The 17,768-nt window shown below is 41.0% G+C and overlaps 1 protein-coding gene across 2 annotated transcripts in view; it reads left to right on the top strand.

Annotated features, from left to right (window-relative positions):
* Positions 1–17,768, top strand: part of ARHGEF40 (Rho guanine nucleotide exchange factor 40) — a 130,803-nt gene that overhangs the window by 99,431 nt on the left and 13,604 nt on the right. The window contains exons 15-19 of one of the 2 annotated variants that reach the window (XM_089687007.1): positions 2,479–2,703; positions 3,114–3,284; positions 6,182–6,359; positions 17,012–17,128; positions 17,460–17,495. In XM_089687007.1, coding sequence (XP_089543133.1) covers positions 2,479–2,703; positions 3,114–3,284; positions 6,182–6,359; positions 17,012–17,128; positions 17,460–17,495 — 727 coding nt within the window. Of the gene's footprint in view, positions 1–2,478; positions 2,704–3,113; positions 3,285–6,181; positions 6,360–17,011; positions 17,129–17,459; positions 17,625–17,768 lie in introns of both variants that reach the window. The other variant, XM_089687005.1, reaches the window with a different exon arrangement.

The following is a 17,768-nucleotide window of genomic DNA, read 5'->3' as shown; positions in this document are numbered from 1 at the left end:
TTTTTGCTAATGCTACCTCTCTGATACATATACATAACTTCATATAAAAAAAACCCAGTTTATTTACATGTATTCCTATGGACATAGATAGCAGTTAACTGAATAAATTCAATTTTCAAGGAATTTTGCAAGCAAAGTCAAAGCATACGTTTATGGCACCTCGTATCTCACCCAGTTATATGCGCTATGTTATTATCATGACCAGGTGTCAACACGTATCACACTAAAGCTTCCTCAGGAGATACTGAGGTAACACAACTATAACTTATCACATCAGGTCAAATCAATGCGATTCCAAAGAAGAAGGTAAAAGGGGAGACACACCCAGAAACTATTGGCACCCTCAAATGGAGAGAAGAAGGAGGGCATCAAGGTGGCCAAAGACACTTATTTGCATATATAGACCATCAGTAGTATGCCGAGCTCATTTGAAAAGCTAGGACACCACAGAAGGCAGTCACCTTACAAATCAATCTGGATGCATATCCTCTGGGGACTGGGTTGGCATCTTTATGGGCTCTGTATTTAGAAAATAAATGTATAGGTTTATTACTTAAAGTGTTCCCTCTGAAGGCCTGGATATGTCTAAGGTCCACACAGGCCACAGCAGAAAAAGTATCTTTAGCATCTGGCACATTTCCAGGTGTGTCAGATGCCTGATCCCTGTTTGTCCCCTGTGGTTTCTGGCTCAGGCCACTACTTTACTACTGTGTTCTGTAGTGATATATGGCCCAGAGGAAGGAATCATGGCAAGAAGTGAGGGGTCAAGACACATGACACCTCTGAAAGTGTCAGATGCTGGAGACGTTTTTGCCAACATAGCTTGTAAACTTAGCAGTGGTGGGAGGTGAGCAAGCATGCCTTTGGTTTTGGTTCCTAAAATAATGACAGAGTCACTTTACATGATCATGATTACTTTGCACATGAAGCCTGAAGGCTTTGGCTCATACATGTACAAAATGTATTTTGGTGTTGTTTGGATGTATGCACCATCATATTTTACATCTCAGCTTTTTATACAAATTTAGGCCCATTTATTTTCCAATCTCTGCACACTACAATACATTGGTGGGAATAGTGCACACTGTGCCTGCATTTTACGATATTTAAAAAAATGTATCCCAGGACATTGTGGAGATGGCAGTTTCCTGGAGTACGTTATATACTGTATTTTTCGCCCCATAAAACGCACCTGACCATAAGACGCACCTAAGTTTTAGAGGAGGAAAACAAGAAAAAAAATATTCTGAACCAATGGACTGCAGACATAGTACAGGAAATAACCAGAGATTTCAGACATAGTACAGCAGATGACCAGAGACTGCAGACATAGTACAGGAGATGAACAGAGACTGCGGACATAGTACAGGAGATGGACCAGAGACTGGGGGCGTACTACAGGAGATGACCAGAGACTGCAGACATACTACAGGAGATGACCAGAGACTGCGGACACAGTACAGGAGATGACCAGAGACTGCGGACACAGTACAGGAGATGACCAGAGACTGCAGACATAGCACAGGAGATGACCAGAGACTGCGGACATAGTACAGGAGATGACCAGAGACTGCGGACACAGTACAGGAGATGATCACAGACTACGGACATAGTACAGGAGATGACCAGAGACTGCAGACATAGTACAGGGGATGACCAGGGACTGCAGACACAGTACAGGGGATGACCAGAGACTGCTGACAGTACAGGGGATGACCAGAGACTGCTGACAGTACAGGGGATGACCAGAGACTGCTGACAGTACAGGGGATGACCAAGAGACTGCAGACCTTTGGGGAGGCAGGGGGAGCGGGTACCAGAATTTGACGGGTACCCGCTCCCACTTACGCGGAGTTATCCTCCCTTTAGTGTGGGCACCCGGCTGTGACAGCCGGGTGCCCACTGTGCATGCGAGAGAAGCGCTGCGCTTTGTGAATGGTCCGGTGTCTTCTGGGACCTGTCATGTGTCCCAGAAGATGCCGGACCATTCACAAAGCGCAGCGCTGCTCGCACATGCACAGTGGGCACCCGGCTGTCACAGCCGGGTGCCCACACTAAAGATGCCGGCGCCAGAAGTCTGTACAGTGCTGAACCAAAGAACAGGTAAGGTTCTGCTGCAGAGAAGAGCCGAGCAGCCGGCCCGGTATTCTGACACGGTGGCGGTGGGAATACCGGACCGGCCACACCATATTCGCTCCATAAGACGCACTGACATTTTCCCCCCTTTTTTGGGGGGAGAAAAAGTGCATCTTATGGAGCAAAAAATACGATATGTGCCCGAGGAGGAGGTATTAGAACAGCAGCAGTATGCTCTTTGGTAGCCCATAGCACAGCACTTTGTGAAGTAATTGTACAATATTTCAGCAGTTTTGTTAATGAAAATGAATACACATATACATACTGTAAATGGGATATGTTACCATTAGTGTAAAGAAAAATGAAAATAAATTGTTTGCAATATTTCCATTTGTTCAAAAGGGCAAGAAAAGGGACCAGAAGGAAGAGGATGACTCATGGGGTATTCTGCATAGACCATTGGAGCAGTTGGACCAGTACCAGCGCTTTCTGGCAGACATGATGCTTGAATGTGACCAGGACAGTGAACAGGAGCGGCAGTCTCTACATGCTGCCAGAGAACTTGTGGGCTCTCTCGTGCATCATGGGAAAAACCTGCTAGCTGCTGAAGCCATCAAGGGATTCGAGGTAAGGCCACAGCTGAAGGCAGGGTTGCCTACACAAAGTGTGCTTTTTAAAAATAACTAATTACAGCTATACAGTTAACATGTCTTACATCATAAAGTTAGAATGCTTAAAATGCTCTATACTACACCAGTGATCATGTGTTAGTAAGGTACTAGAAACCTTTGTGTGGCAGAGACAAGCCCCAGACAAAAGTATTGCACAACATAGAGAGAACTTTTCTTTGCATGGGGTCAGCATATTTAGCTCAAATAAGTAACAAAATGTAATTATTTCCACTGGGTATTCAAAGGGATAAAAAGGTATACAAATAAGCATACACTTCCATTTTTCTTGTATGTCTGATCATTTTGTTATTTCATTGATTTCTTTCTGGAAGTTGATTAAGCTTTTTTTAACATCTTGTTATTTAGGTTGATGAGAAAGAACATGGACGTCTTTTGCTTAAGGATGTGTTCACAGTGTTATCTGGAAGAAAGAAATCTTTTCGCCATGTATTTCTGTTCCAAAAACTACTTCTGCTAAGCAAACTAAAGACAGCAGAGGGAGGTCTGGAGACGTATGGCTTTAAACAGGCTTTCAAAGTAAGAAATAAGATAGAACAGAGCAGCGTATGTGCAGTTTGAAACAATTAGATAACCTTACATGACCACATTTTAACACCCAACTGCCCTCCACACTGTAAATTAATATCTTTTCAGGCAGTTCCCCATGTCGGGAGGATGTTAATTAAAGTCCTGTTTTTCCTATGGCTCCACACTCTGGAGATCACTCTGATCTCCACAGATGAGCTGTACAGTGTGCTGGGAGACCCAGACACTTGGTCAGTAACCTCTTAGTGGTTAGTGATCAAGTTTTCTGCTGAATTTACCCCTTCACTGCCACTGCTGTAATCCTGTTATGGCAGAGTAGTGAATAAACACTTTGGGGCTTATTTAAAAATGTTTCCACCCAAGATTCACACAACCTTCACCCTGGATTCACACATTTTTCAATTGATTTCAAATAGAAAAATTATTTATGTTAATTAGGCTACTTTTGAGATTCATGCTGTAAAGCAACCAATCAATTCTACATTTCAGTGGCAAAGTGTGCCACCCTCCCTGGGCTGCCCTCACTCATCCATGAGCCTGGGACCTATTGAAAGCTGTCAAAATCCTAGCCATGGAGGTCTTTGTAAGCTTTTGTTCCCAAACTGCATGGGCTACAAGCAGAGGAGGCATAAGAGGTCTAATAAACCCCTTATATATCCATAAAGAGTACCTGTCACTACTATCTAATATTTAAAACTCCCTAACATACTTACATATAGTACATGCTCCTACCATAAGGATGCACCAACATACATAGACATCTATTATGTAGTAAATATCCCTGGGCACACCAGAGGTAGAAGAATAATTTCCGGGCTGTCATTTTAGTTTAACAACAAATTGATGAGCTTTGAAATATGCACATATTTGGAATCCCTGAGTACAAACAGAAGAAAACTCCATTTTCTCCACTTATTAAAAGAAACATTCTGGCTCGCAGTCTCTGCTCTAGTTCATGCCAAAGGTGTTCTATCTGGTTGAGGTCAGGACTCAATATATCTATCTATCTATCTATCTGAACACACACACACTATATTGCCAAAAATATTGGGATACCCCTTTAAATCATTGGATTCAGGTGTTCCAATCACCTCCATGGACACAGGTGCATAAAATCAAGCACCTAGGCATGCAGACTGCTTCTACAAACATTTGTGAAAGAATGGGTTGCTCTCAGGAGCTCAATTAATTTCAAGCGTGGTACTGTGATAGGTTGCCACCTGTGCAATAAGTCCATCCATGAAATTTCCTTGCTACTAAATATTCCACGGTCAACTGTTAGTGGTATTATAACAAAGTAGAAGCAACTGAGAACAACAGCAACTCAGCCACCAAGTGGTAGGCCATGTAAAATGACAGAGCAGGGTCAGCGCATGCTGAAGTGCACAGTGCACAGAAGTCGCCAACTGTCTGCAGAGTCAATAGCTAAAGACCTCCAAACTTCATATGGCCTTCAGATTAGCACAACAACAATGTGTAGAGAGCTTCATGGAATGGGGTTCCATGGCCGAGCAGCTGCATCCAAGTCTTATATCACCAAGTGCAATGCAAAGCGTCGGCATTACTGGTGTAGAGCACACCGCCACTGGACTCTAGAGCAGTAGAGATGTGTTCTCTAACATGACGAATCATTCTTCTCTGTCTGGCAATCCGATGGATGTGTCTGGGTTTGGCGGTTGCCAGGAGAACGGTACTTGCCTGACTGCATTGTGCCAAGTGTAAAGTTTGGTGTAAGGGGACTATGGTGTAGGGTTGTTTTTCAGGGGTTGGGCTTGGTCCCTTAGTTCCAGTGAAGGGGACTTTTAAGGTGTAAGCATACCAACACATTTTGGACAATTTCATGCTCCGAACTTTGTGGGAACAGTTTGGGGATGGCCCCTTCCTGTTCCAACATGACTGCACACCAGTGCACAAATCCAGGTCCATAAAGACATGGATGAGCAAGTTTGGGGTGGAGGAACTTGACTGGCCTGCATAGAGTCCTGACCTCAACCCAATAGAACACCTTTGGGATGAATTAGAGCAAAGACTGCCTTCTAGTCCAACATCAGCACCTGATCTCACAAATGTGCTTCTGGAAGGATGGTCAAACATTCCCATAGACACACTCCTAAACCTTGTGGACAGCCTTCCCAGAAGAGTTGAACCTGTTATAGTTGCAAAGGGCGAGCCAACTCAATATTGAACCCTACGGACTAAGACTGGGATGCCATTAAAGTTGCGCATGTAAAGGCAGTCGTCTCAATACTTTTGGCAATATAGTGTCTGTGTATATGTATATATATATATATATATATAATTTACTGTATATACACACACACAAAGCCAGGTAGTTGCAATGTATTTCATGTAACAATACAAAGTAACATGAAAAGATTTGAGTATACCGTACTCTTTTACAAGCTTGTATATTCCAAACTGTTGTTATTTTGTATTGTTACATGAAATGAAAAGCAGAAGTGTGCTAAAAATGCCTGGCTTTAGATTCTTACACATAGATATACATATATAGGAAGTGGATCATAGGTTATCCTCCTGATGCATGGACTCACTATTAACCAAATAGGTAAAAGTGCTGCTTTCTACTAATTTTATCTATATATAGGGTGTTTTTTCCCCCAATTACTATAAAAGTGTATGAATGAAAGCCTAAAAGGGTGCCATAGAAGGGTGTAAAAATCACTTTGGTGTGCCTACCTTGTAAAAAGTTATTATTGAATAAATCAGAACTTGTCAAAACACCAAAATCTGGTCTGGTTTTGACTATCTCTAGATTTAAAAGGTTTATGAAAACAACAAACATAAGCACAATACAGGTTTTAAATCATGGTGGACCACTTTTTACCACACACAAGAAAAGTCTAACATTGTATATTGTTCTGATTTAGACAGCTGACATGGGCATCACAGAGAATGCTACAGAGGGAGATACACGGATTGAACTTTGGTTTCGCCGTCAGAAATCAAGGGAAACATTACTTCTGCAAGCTGAAACCACTAGCGTGAAGGAAGTATGGACCAATGAGATCACAAAACTTTTGTGGGATCAAGGAGGGTTGAGCAAAGGTGAGTTAATATATTCTGTTCCTTATGTGAGAGAGAGGTACCAAGTAAGCAGCCTTGGGTATTAAAATGTCTGTAGAATTCTTAAATTAATTGAAGGTCTTTAATTTGTATTTTGTAGGAGGCTGCCTTTGGTGGCTTAAAGTGAGAGAGGTCAGGTGGCCTTGGCCATGACAGCAAGTTCCAACTTCAAGTTACATAAATCTTTTCAATACAGTTTTTGGGTATAATAACCAATGAGAACAGGTGGCTACAGGTTACAGATAATGAATCAGACAAGGAATCCCAAAGACAGGTACTCTGGCTCACTGAGTGTCCCCAATCCACTGAGATCCAATGAAACAAAAAATACTTCCAGAAACTCCCAACATCCACATGTTGGCATTTTACCTAATGCTGTGCCACCAATAAAGACGTTTATATGGATGTTGGAGTTGCCAGCCACATTTTTGGTGTCTTTGAATAATAACCAATATCAAACTTTACGGTGTGTTGTGCTATTGGCTGCATAACTGCACTCAACTATGGTGGGGTGCATTTCCTATCCATAGTAAACCACTGAGAGCATTTAGCTAGGAGACATCTTAGACAGGCTGTCTATGACTAGGATAATATCATCCATCCAGTGACTGCTAGTTCCAGCCTCTTACAGACCCTGTACAGCTGGGCTGGAGTTTAAAAAGAAACCGTAGCACAAGGAGCCAATCATTTCATGTGCTTTTAAGAAGCATGCCGATAGGAGCAGAAAGAAGAGTGACAAATATTTTAACACATCACTGTGCTGCTTTAGCTTTCACTGTTCAGTCTCAAACTGGGGCAGGTCCAGGATGACCCTGGCCATCTGGCTGAGGATATCTAGTGGAGAAAAAAAAAACACTACTGTGGGGGAAATCTTTGGATTAAAGGTGAATATTGCACCAAAAGCTGGTTTTGTTGTGTTATCTTTTGGGTTTTTCATTTTTATCTTATCTTTTATCATATTTTTTTATGTTTGCTTTAAGGTATAACTAATTAACACAGCATCCACTTGTGAATCTTGGGTACAATGCACTGACATTTGCACAGTGCCAGTGGTGGGTAAATGCTGGGCACATTACCATGCTAAATGTGGTACATAACTATATATAAAATGCATCAACTGTCACTGGAATAGAAATATACAGTATGTGATTTTGGTGCTTTCATAAGTAAGGAAAGCATGCGTACAGTGCGTAAGTTAATATGTGCCTGGTTTCCTAAACAATTGTTGTAAATTAGATTCTTTCACCAACCTTTCTAATGGTTTGCCTTTCTGTTTTAAGGAGGAAAAATAACATTTTAAAAGTTTGTTAGAAATAAAACAAAACTGACCAAGCAATATAGATATCTGATTTGAAATGTGTATTATCATACAGAAAGTTATGTGTGTTATTTTATAGTGTACCTATCATTAAAACAAAATCAAACCACATACTTATGTGCACATACCAAGTGATGCTTGCCAAGGCACACATGACAAGGTCTCTGACTTCTAGGTGTATTATGAGTGTTTAGCACTCATGTCCAGGCACACATTAAACAATAAAAAACAGGTCAGCAGTAAGCAAATCTTGCTTATATGATAAGCAAATATAACTGACTCCATGTACATATGTGCTTATGCAAGAAAAGATTTTCAAACACATTGACACACTTTGTATATTTACATTGTTATGGTCTTTTTCATATGTATAGACAACAAAAAGAAATCCAACCCTTTTATGTCCTTAAATGTTTACAATGATGGGTGAATTATTAGTAATTTGAACAGCTTCCAGCAGGTGGCAGAAGTCTAGTTATTTCTTCAAATCCTTTGTACATACAAAACAACATGCTGTTTTTTTTTGGGTGATAGATGTTCTTGTGCATACTTGCTGACCAAGCAGAAGCTTTACAACAGTAAACAGAATTATTTATTACATTTGATCCTTTATAAAACAGCAGCTTCTATGTAATATGTTAACTGCTGCCTTATACATAAAGTCCAGGTTGCAGTATTCACCTTCAGACAACAGTACAAGGAGATTAATATGATTAAGGGCCAATTCACAATATAGAAACGCAGTCCAGATGCATTCTGGATGCGTTTTTGCACGCACGTGCGTCTCCAGCACCGCAGTGCAATCACATTCATGCGATCTGGTGTGGGTGTCAATGATAAGTTAATAACACCCAAAACAGATCACGAAACGCTATTGACAGAAATCGCATCAAATAGGTGAGAACACCCATGCGATGCGATTCAGTTGAGGATTTAAAAAAGGGTCCTGCACCTTTTTAGAGCGGATACAATGCGATTTGCACCACACAGACTTTTGCATGTAATTTGCACAGGAATACAGTGTCCCGCGCCACATAGCGTGAATCCGGACTCAGTAAAAAGAAATGCAAAGCCAATCAAACACAGGGGTTTATTTACTAAAGCTGATTCACTCAGAATCTCGTGCACTTCTGCATAGAAACCAATCAGCTTTCATGTTTTATTGCTAAAGCTTAATTGAACAAGCTGAGGTTAGAAGCTGATTGGCTACCATGTACAGGTGAACAAGATTCTGAGTGAACCAGTTTTAGTAAATAAACCCCACAGTCTCTGAACTGTCATCCATACCACATCCTTTAGATAAATGGTAATCTGCATTGAAGGGCACTTTGAAAAAAATCCAGCTTGCTGTTTTTGTGGGGCTGGGCTGTTGTGGCATTGCTCATAAAATACCTGTAAAATGCCATACATTCATTGTAATGCATGGAGCTGTACACAAAATCCTCTAGCCAACCCCCCAATAACACCACAAAACGCATGAAAAATATGAACGTGAAACACAATGCTCAACTTCAAAACAGATTTAAAATGCATCATTTGTAATTCCAGAAAAGGAAATGAGCTCTTAGGCCCCTTTCACAGGCAGACTCCTTCCTGATTAGCAGGGGATCTGTCTTCTGATCCCCTATTTATAGATTGATAAAGTAAAAATCTAAAATAGAACGTGTAAGCTTTTCATATTTATAAGAGTGGACTTGTAAATTGCTAGTATAAGCATATGCATTTTCATTACGTAAGTATATTGTAGTTTTTTTTTCATATATATTACCTTCATTGGTTTTTCTGGGTCTTTTTTTTAGGAACCTACCTTCAGTCTTAGCATTCCCCTCCATCTATAGTTATAAAACTCCCTTATACATCCTTTACATCCTTGTTACTCCTTAACAAGTGGAACTCAGCAGTGTTGTCCACTGTTCTTGATTCCCCCTAAAAGTACATAGACGGATATTAAAAATATGGAAGAAATAAAGATTTCCAGCTGAACTCCAGGAAGAGAGATACACAGATGATGTGCATGTATTAAAACTTTTACATGCAAAAAGATTTGTAATAATATACAGTGGATATAAAAAGTCTACACCCCCCCCATTAAAATGTCAGGTTTCTGTGATGTAAAAAAATTAGACAAAGATAAATAATTTCAGAACGTTTTCCACCTTTAATGTAACCTATAAACTGTACAACTCCGTTGAACAACAAACTGAAATCTTTTAGGTGGAGGGAAGTAAAAATTAAAATAATATGGTTGCATAAGTGTGCACACCCTTAAACTAATACTTTGTTGAAGCACCTTTTGATTTTATTCCAGCACTCAGTCTTTTTGGATATGAGTCTATCAGCATGGCACATCTTGACTTGGCAATATTTGCCCACTCTTCCTTGCAAAAACACTACAAATCTGTCAGATTGCGAGGACATCTCCTATGCACAGCCCTCTTCAGATTGCCCCACAGATTTCTGATTGGATTCAGGTCTGGGCTCTGGCTGGGCCATTCCAAAACTTTAATCTTCTTCTGGTGAAGCCATTCCTTTGTTGATTTAGATGCATGCTTTGGGTCGTTGTCATGCTGAAAGATGAAGTTCCTCTTCATGTTCAGCTTTCTAGCAGAAGCCTCAAGGTTTTGTGCCAATATTGACTGGTATTTGGAACTGTTCATAATTCCCTCTACCTTGACTAAGGCCCCAGTTCCAGCTGAAGAAAAACAGCCCCAAAGCATGATGCTGCCACCACCATGCTTCACTGTGGGTATGGTGTTGTTTTTTCGCCAAACATATCCTTTGGAATTATATCCAAAAAGTTCAACTTTGGTTTCTTCAGACCATAACACATTTTCCCACATGCTTTTGCAGACGTCAGATGTGTTTTTAGCTGGGTTTGTTTGTTTTTTCTTTGGAAGAAAAGGCTTCTGTCTTGCCACTCTACCCTATAGCCCAGACATACAGAATACAAGAGATTGTTGTCACATGTACCACACAGCCAGTACTCGCCTTTTGGCAGCCTCCCAGACCAGTTTTCTTCTCATCTTTTCACCAATTTTGGAGGGACGTCCAGTTCTTGGTAATGTCACTGTTGCACCATATTTTCTCCACTTGATGATGACTGTCTTCACTGTGTTTCATGGTATATCTAATGCCTTGGAAATTCTTTTGTACCCTTCTCCTGACTGATACATTTTAACAATGAGATCCCTCTGATACTTTGGGAGCTCTCTGCAGACCATGGCTTTTGCTGTAGGATGTGACTAAGAAAATATCAGGAAAGACCTACTAGAACAGCTGAACTTTATTTGGGGTTAATCAAAGGCACTTTAAATGATGGCAGGTATGTACTGACTCCTATTTAACATCATTTTGAATGTGATTGATTAATTTTGAACACAGTTACATCCCCAGTTATAAAACGGTGTGCACACTTATGCAACCTCATTATTTTAGTTTTTTTATGTTTACTTTCCCTCAGTTTGTTTTTCAATTGCGTTGTACAGTTTTTAGGTCACATTAAAGGTGGAAAAAGTTTTGAAATAATTTATCTTTGTCTCATTTGAACAGGAGTGTGTAGACTTTTTATATCCACTGTACTTTGCTCCAGACCACCCTTTCAGGAATAACAGCCAGGTCCTCAACCTCCACTGCACCAGCAGCCCAGCTTGATCAAATATACATTCAATGCCTGTTGACTGAACAATGGAGGAGCAGCAGCACACTAAAATCATCCCTTTTATCACTCTGTATTTTCCTACTATCAGCATGCTAACTGTCATCACATATGCATGCAGCAAAGCCTGATTGGACCCTAGTGCTTGCCTTCTTTCTCCCAGAACCAGAGTTCTGCTGTACTGTTAATAATATTTTGAATATTGGAGACTGATATCAAAACAGATTCAGGTATTGATTCTATTGGGATTTAAAAAAGTATTGAATGATTTTTAAATTGGTGTTTTTTTTCAATATCTGCCTGGAGTTCAGCTTTCTAAGTTCCACTGTTCCTGCATACCATATTTCCCTTTACCTGCATGTGTCATCACTATTCTCCCAAAGCTATGTAGCACTACCCCCTTAGGAGTCACTAGAGATTTGGGTCCCCCTATAGTCCTGCACAGCCAGGCAACAAGCATTTTCCATACACTTGTTTTATGTTTTATTAAGGGGTGTTAAACTTGGATAGGGTAAGGGGTTATGGGGTGGCCAATGGAACTGCAAACTGAGGACAAACTCCTTAGCAACTATGTTCAAGTCTTTAAACAGCAGAAATTCTTCTTGGAGAGCTCTCCAGCCTCTCCTGGCGTACCACCCCAGACCCCAGATAATCCTCTTCTTATCCAGCTGCCTGAGGGAATCCCTGGACAAGGGAATCCAGTGCCTGCCACTTTAAATGAAACAGTCCTGGGTAAGGAACTAGTCATTTTTCCTACCAGAGTGCTCTTTTTTCTTTTACTAGCCCAGGGGGTGTATGACTACTACTAGTCTCAGTCCTGCAAGCAGATTTAGGTAGGTGGCTGCCTGCAGGCCTTCCGCTGAGCTGGCTCATTTCCTGGCTCTACAGGTGATCCTCACTCTGGGGGCCGGTGAGGCTGAGCGATCTTCCATTCCAGCACCCTGCCTGTGGGTAGGTCCCTTCCCACTGGGCCCTCTCCCAGGCTCCTGCATTTCAGCTTCCTCACATCTTCCACCCAAATTCTCCTGCTGCTGAGTAGGCTCAACCACTTTTAAGGGCTGTACTGACCCCATGCCAAGCCTCCTGCTTGAGGATTGGTCAGGATCCCCTAAGAGTGCAGACCATCCCCTCCTCAGCCCCGCCCACTGCTTATAGAATGTTCTACAAGATCCTAGAGCAGGGGGAGGTATCAAGGAACTGATCTGCAGAACCTCTTGGCCATGACCTGAATTTGACCCAGCTGACTATTGCCGAGGCTGCTACTCAGCCTTTCTAACTAAAAAATAATAAGCTAGCTCCCCCTAGCTAACTAGGAAGGTGCAGCACCTACATAAAGAATATGTATAGGGTCCTTTCAAGTTGAAGCTATACCATTTAATATGATGCCAGTAAGTTAGCAGATATCCAGTTACCATTAATCATGGAAAATTGATTCTTAGAGATTATTATTATTATACAGGACTTATATAGCGCCGACAGTTTGCTCAGCGCTTTACATTATGGAGGGAGACAGTACAGTAACAATACAGTTCAATACAAGAGGGATTAGAGGGCCCTGCTCCTTGGAGTTTACAATCTAGGAGGGAAGGGATAGTGGTACAAGAGGTAATTAGCTGTGGGGGATGGAGTGGTTGGGGAAGTAAGGGATTCCAGTAGTTAGCCGGGGTCGGGGTAGGCTTCCCTAAAGAGATGAGTTTTCAGAGTGCGCCTAAAAGTGAGCAGAGTAGGTGATAGCCTGATAGCTTGGGGTAGGGAGTTCCAGAGGATGGGTGAAGCCCGTGAGAAATCCTGGATGATTTGGCATTTATATTACACCCGCTTTCAACAAACTGTATGCTAAAAACGTAAACCCATGAAATAGATTAAAATATAATTTATCATTTCAAAGAATAACAAGTTAGCACTATGTCTGTATTTCCAAAAGTATCTTTATTCAAAATGGATGTTATTGACTTGGAAAGAATAATCTTTTACACTTCAGTTAGAACTAGAAGAGACACATTGGAGAATGGATTTAGAGTTGATAATCTTTACACAATATATTGTGTGAATATTCACTTAAATTACCCAGTTCTTTAAAAAGCATATTTTTTCATCAACACATAATTGGATAATTGAAGAGAATTGTTACACATTCTAAACTCCTTTTGTACATCAGCCCAAGTGTCTAGAGGTCAGTCCTAAAACCAAGGAGGTTTTGCTTTGTAGCATATCTTAAAATGCCATTATACCATTGGCTAACATCATTTGGCTTCTGGGTCCATATTTTGTATTCAGTTGGTGGACTAGATTGTGTTATCCCAGTTAGGTGTCAAATAAATTCACACATCTTTTTTTGATCATTGATGTTTGCTAGAAATATCTGGGAACACAGCAGAAACAAGTTTCTTTTACATCAGCTAATTCTGTATTGAGTTTTCTGTACAGCAGGCTTAGACCTTTGTTGCCCTGATTGTAAATGGTGTACACAGGTTAGCATTTGGTTTATCACTTATCCTTCTCAGCATGTCACAGCTTAGTAGGTCTACTCTAGTCTAGCCTCTTCTTTTGGCTGGTTGTAAACTATGATGATACTGCCCTCTGCTGGTGAATCTGAGAAGAATCCTCTGTTTACATAAGATCCAATCTCCCCAGTTTGGGGAGCTGATAATCAATAACAACCCATTTTAATCAGCGTATCTCAAAGTTCCTGTTCAAATTAATTGTGTATGTGTAGCAATCAAATTCTTAATATATTACGTAAACTGGGATTTATCAGAACTTGCAAGTTTTTTAAGTCTCTAAAGAATGCTTGAGTAGCCGTATAAACCTAGAGGTGATACATTCTAAGACAATAATCATAATAATAGCCCACAGAGTAACATCAGAAAAAAAAATCACTTTCCTAATCTTGTGTAATATGAAAAAAATAAAATCTACACTAAAAAATGTCCTTTTATATTTTTTTTTAGTGGGGACATAGGGGATTGGTTTCCAACTACAGTGAAAATAAAGCCTAAGTCTAACTATTCTTTAAAATGTTCCCTCAGCCTCTTCCTGCATAACTTGTACAAAAAAGATCGCTGGACCTACATATTTTTAATCTGCGAAACCAGAAACAACACCTCCTGCGCTCAGGGACCCAGATCAGAAGTAGGTGGACAGATCAAGTTCGTCCACCAACGGATCAAAGGTTGTGTAGTTCTTAGGCTGCTTTCACACTGGTTCGCCTCAAAAATGCTTGAAAAATGACGAGCATTTATGGAGCATTTTTGAGGCGTTTAAGCGTATTTCAAGCTGAACATCCTGGACATGTGACTTACTTTTCTATCTCAAATTGGGCAGATTTGCACGTTTGAATTCACTACTAAAATACCGCATGAGTTAGGGCTCGTTCACACTTGGCTGTTTTACCAACGCTTGCCAAACGCCCCTATAGCGTTTGGCAAGCGTTGGTCCAGCGTTTGTGGGGCGTTATTAATGCTCGGCAAACGCTCCGCAAACGCCGCATGCGCGGTTTAGTGGCAGTTGCTAGGCGTTTGCCGAGTGTTAATAACGCCCCACAAACGCCTATAATACAGTTTGAGTGGTGTTACCGCTCCACAAACGCCCCGCAACCGCGTCGCAACCGCACCGCAAACGCCGGCCGGGCATTTGCGGAGTGGCACCATAGACGAGAATAGGAGGCTTCAAAGCCCCCTGACTCGACCAGAGGCGTCAGTTTTGCCGCGACGCGACGCAAACGCTCCCGTTAGAACAGCACCATGTGCTGTAATGTGCAGAATTGGCAGAGGCGTTTGGGAAGCAGTAAAAACGCTTCCCAAACGCCTCTCTGCCGCCTGCACACAAGGCTAGTGTGAACGTAGCCTTATTATATCAAGTCATGCGGTATTTTAGTTTTGAAGCGGGGTTCTTCAATGACTGCTGAATGTAAAAGAAAGAATTGCTGGCAATTAAAAAATAATAAAACGGCGTGGGGTCCCCCCTTCCTCCATCCATACCAAGCCCTTTGGGTCTGGTATGGATTTTGACTGTAGAGTGAAAAAAGACAGGAGACAGTCTTTGACAAGTCCTTTATTAAAAGAAGGAATCAGAGCTCTGATGAAGAGGGGATCTCCCTTTGAAACGTATCAGCCTTACTCTGAGAGTCTCCCTTTTCGGTGGGATTCGCACATGTCTCGTACTCCAGTGTTCCAGTCTTGGACTTTATATGTGTTTTATATTGCTACATTTGTGAGTATACATCTTATTTAAATAAAATCAAATTTTTTTACTGAGGTAATGCGCAAGGTTGGTGCGCTTTTTTTTGTTCTCATTTGCACTATTTTTAATCTGCTCCAGTCCGGTGACTGCATCTTTGGTTCAGGGAGTGCTCAACTGGGAATTGCAGGAGCCATGCCATCACCCATAGGCTTCCATAGCCCAGTTCCCTCCTGTTTGCTGCAGCAACTGCTCACTGATACAGAGAGTCAGAGCTGCGAGATCATATGACCAGACCGGAGCAGATTAAAAAGAGAAGCTTAGCCTTTTCTTCCACTTTAAAGCCCATCTCTAGAAAAAAATTTTTTTTGTTTTTGAAAATGCTTTTACTAATTATTACTAATTTACTAATTAGTTTTACTAACTTACTTCCTATTCCAGCAATACCATGACATGGTGGGTTGATTTCTAAAACTGGAGAGTGCAAAACCTGGTGCAGCTCTGCATAGAAACCAATCAACTTCCAGGTTTTTTTTGTTAAAACCTAAAGCGGGAAACTATTTTCTTCTACTTTTATCTACAAGTAAGCATTTAATAAAGCTTACTTTTAGGTAAAATGAATATCTCGTAAGCAGGCACCACCAGCGACGCATGTGCTCTGAAGGGATGGCATGCACATGTGCGGGAATGACATCATCGCAGCTCAGCCATTCAAATGGCCAGAGCTCACGAACCAAGCAGGAAGACCGGGTGAAGATAGAAGCCCTTTCAGTGGTGACATTGCGCTGCTGGAGGGCTTCGTTTCAAAGCAAGTCTCTCATAATGTGCTAGTATGTGATGCATACTAGAACAATATGAATTACCTTAAAGGAAAACTTTTTTTTATTGGAGGAAGTCTACTACTGCTTACTCATTCTATCCAAAACTAAAACAACAGTTTGGCTGAATGGTGCTGTAAAACAAACTGAAATAAGATTTATCTTACCCTCAGAGCTAGGATATTCCACCTTTTCTCATTATTCTTCCTTAAAACAAAAGTTTGCCCTTCAGATGCCATTCCTGGAGGCTCTTTCTTTTTACTACTTATCTGAATGTGTTTTCTACTTTTCCTTTTTAGATCTTACATTTATGTTAATATCCTCGAACTAGTCCTTAAGCACCAAAGCTCATTAACAGTCTAAATTGTTGTGTTTAAACAGTTGTAAACTCTTATTATAGATCTTTTTAATCAGCTATTCTCACTCAAATTGAAGTTGTAGTCTAAAATTATGAAAAAAAATAACATTGGTATCCAGTATTTCCTTTATTGGCTCTCACTGCTAGAAATGTTAAAATCTGTATGTAAGGTCATCAGTAACATGTTATGCATGTGATTTTAATCCTAATAAGGTGCCTGAATGATGACAATAGAGGAGCTGAAACTAGATATAAACTAGGGATGTTACTAAAAAATCTTTATGTTCTTATTTAACTCATTTCCAGAGCACCGCACACAGGATACCTCCACAATTGGTTCCAGTCACCGGTCTTTCCTTGACATTAAAGCTGGATTCAATGCAATCAGTGAACGGACAGTTAGCGTTCTCCTGACTGCAAGAGGTACGTCAAAAAAGAGACAACATATAATATATCAATACCTTTTTTTAATGTGCCAAAAATCTACTGAGCTCATAATTTCCTGTGCATCATTGCAATTCCAAACAGTGTTATCAGCCCTGCCCCTTCTCTTCTGTGGACTACAGAACACCTCCCCTGTATTATGGAGATAAGGAGAGAGGGGGGTGTTCTGTAGTCTAAATTATGGAGCTCCTATAGTAAACAAGCTTTAAAAAAAGAAAGTAAGGCAGCTACCTTATCTATGGACTGGTAAGCTGCAATATATTACATTTTTGTTCTTGGGTACAAATTAATGTAGTATTTTTTTTTATAGGATCCCGTACCAGAGCATCTGTACCTCTTACCTCCTGTGAGTACAACTCTTCCCCACCATCTTCTCTTGCACTTACATCAGGACCAAGCCCTCGGAGGCTGCGCTCACCTGGAGGAGTCTCTCTTCCTGATAAAATCAGTGAAGAGGGAGGTGACTCTTTCACAGGCAAGAAACACTTTAGATTATTTATAACCCCCTGCTGCTAACATAGCGATTGCCATCTTCTACAACAGTGGTCTCCAAACTGTGGCCCTTTGCTTGCCTTTGTCTGGCCCTTGTCTTCCTCCTACTGGAACCAGTGAAGAGGCA

Source organism: Staurois parvus, unplaced genomic scaffold (assembly GCF_062004578.1).
Source record: "Staurois parvus isolate SC_StPar_1 unplaced genomic scaffold, SC_StPar_1.0 ptg000415l, whole genome shotgun sequence".
Classification (NCBI taxonomy): Eukaryota; Metazoa; Chordata; class Amphibia; order Anura; family Ranidae; genus Staurois; species Staurois parvus.
This window is presented reverse-complemented; position numbering and strand designations above follow the sequence as displayed.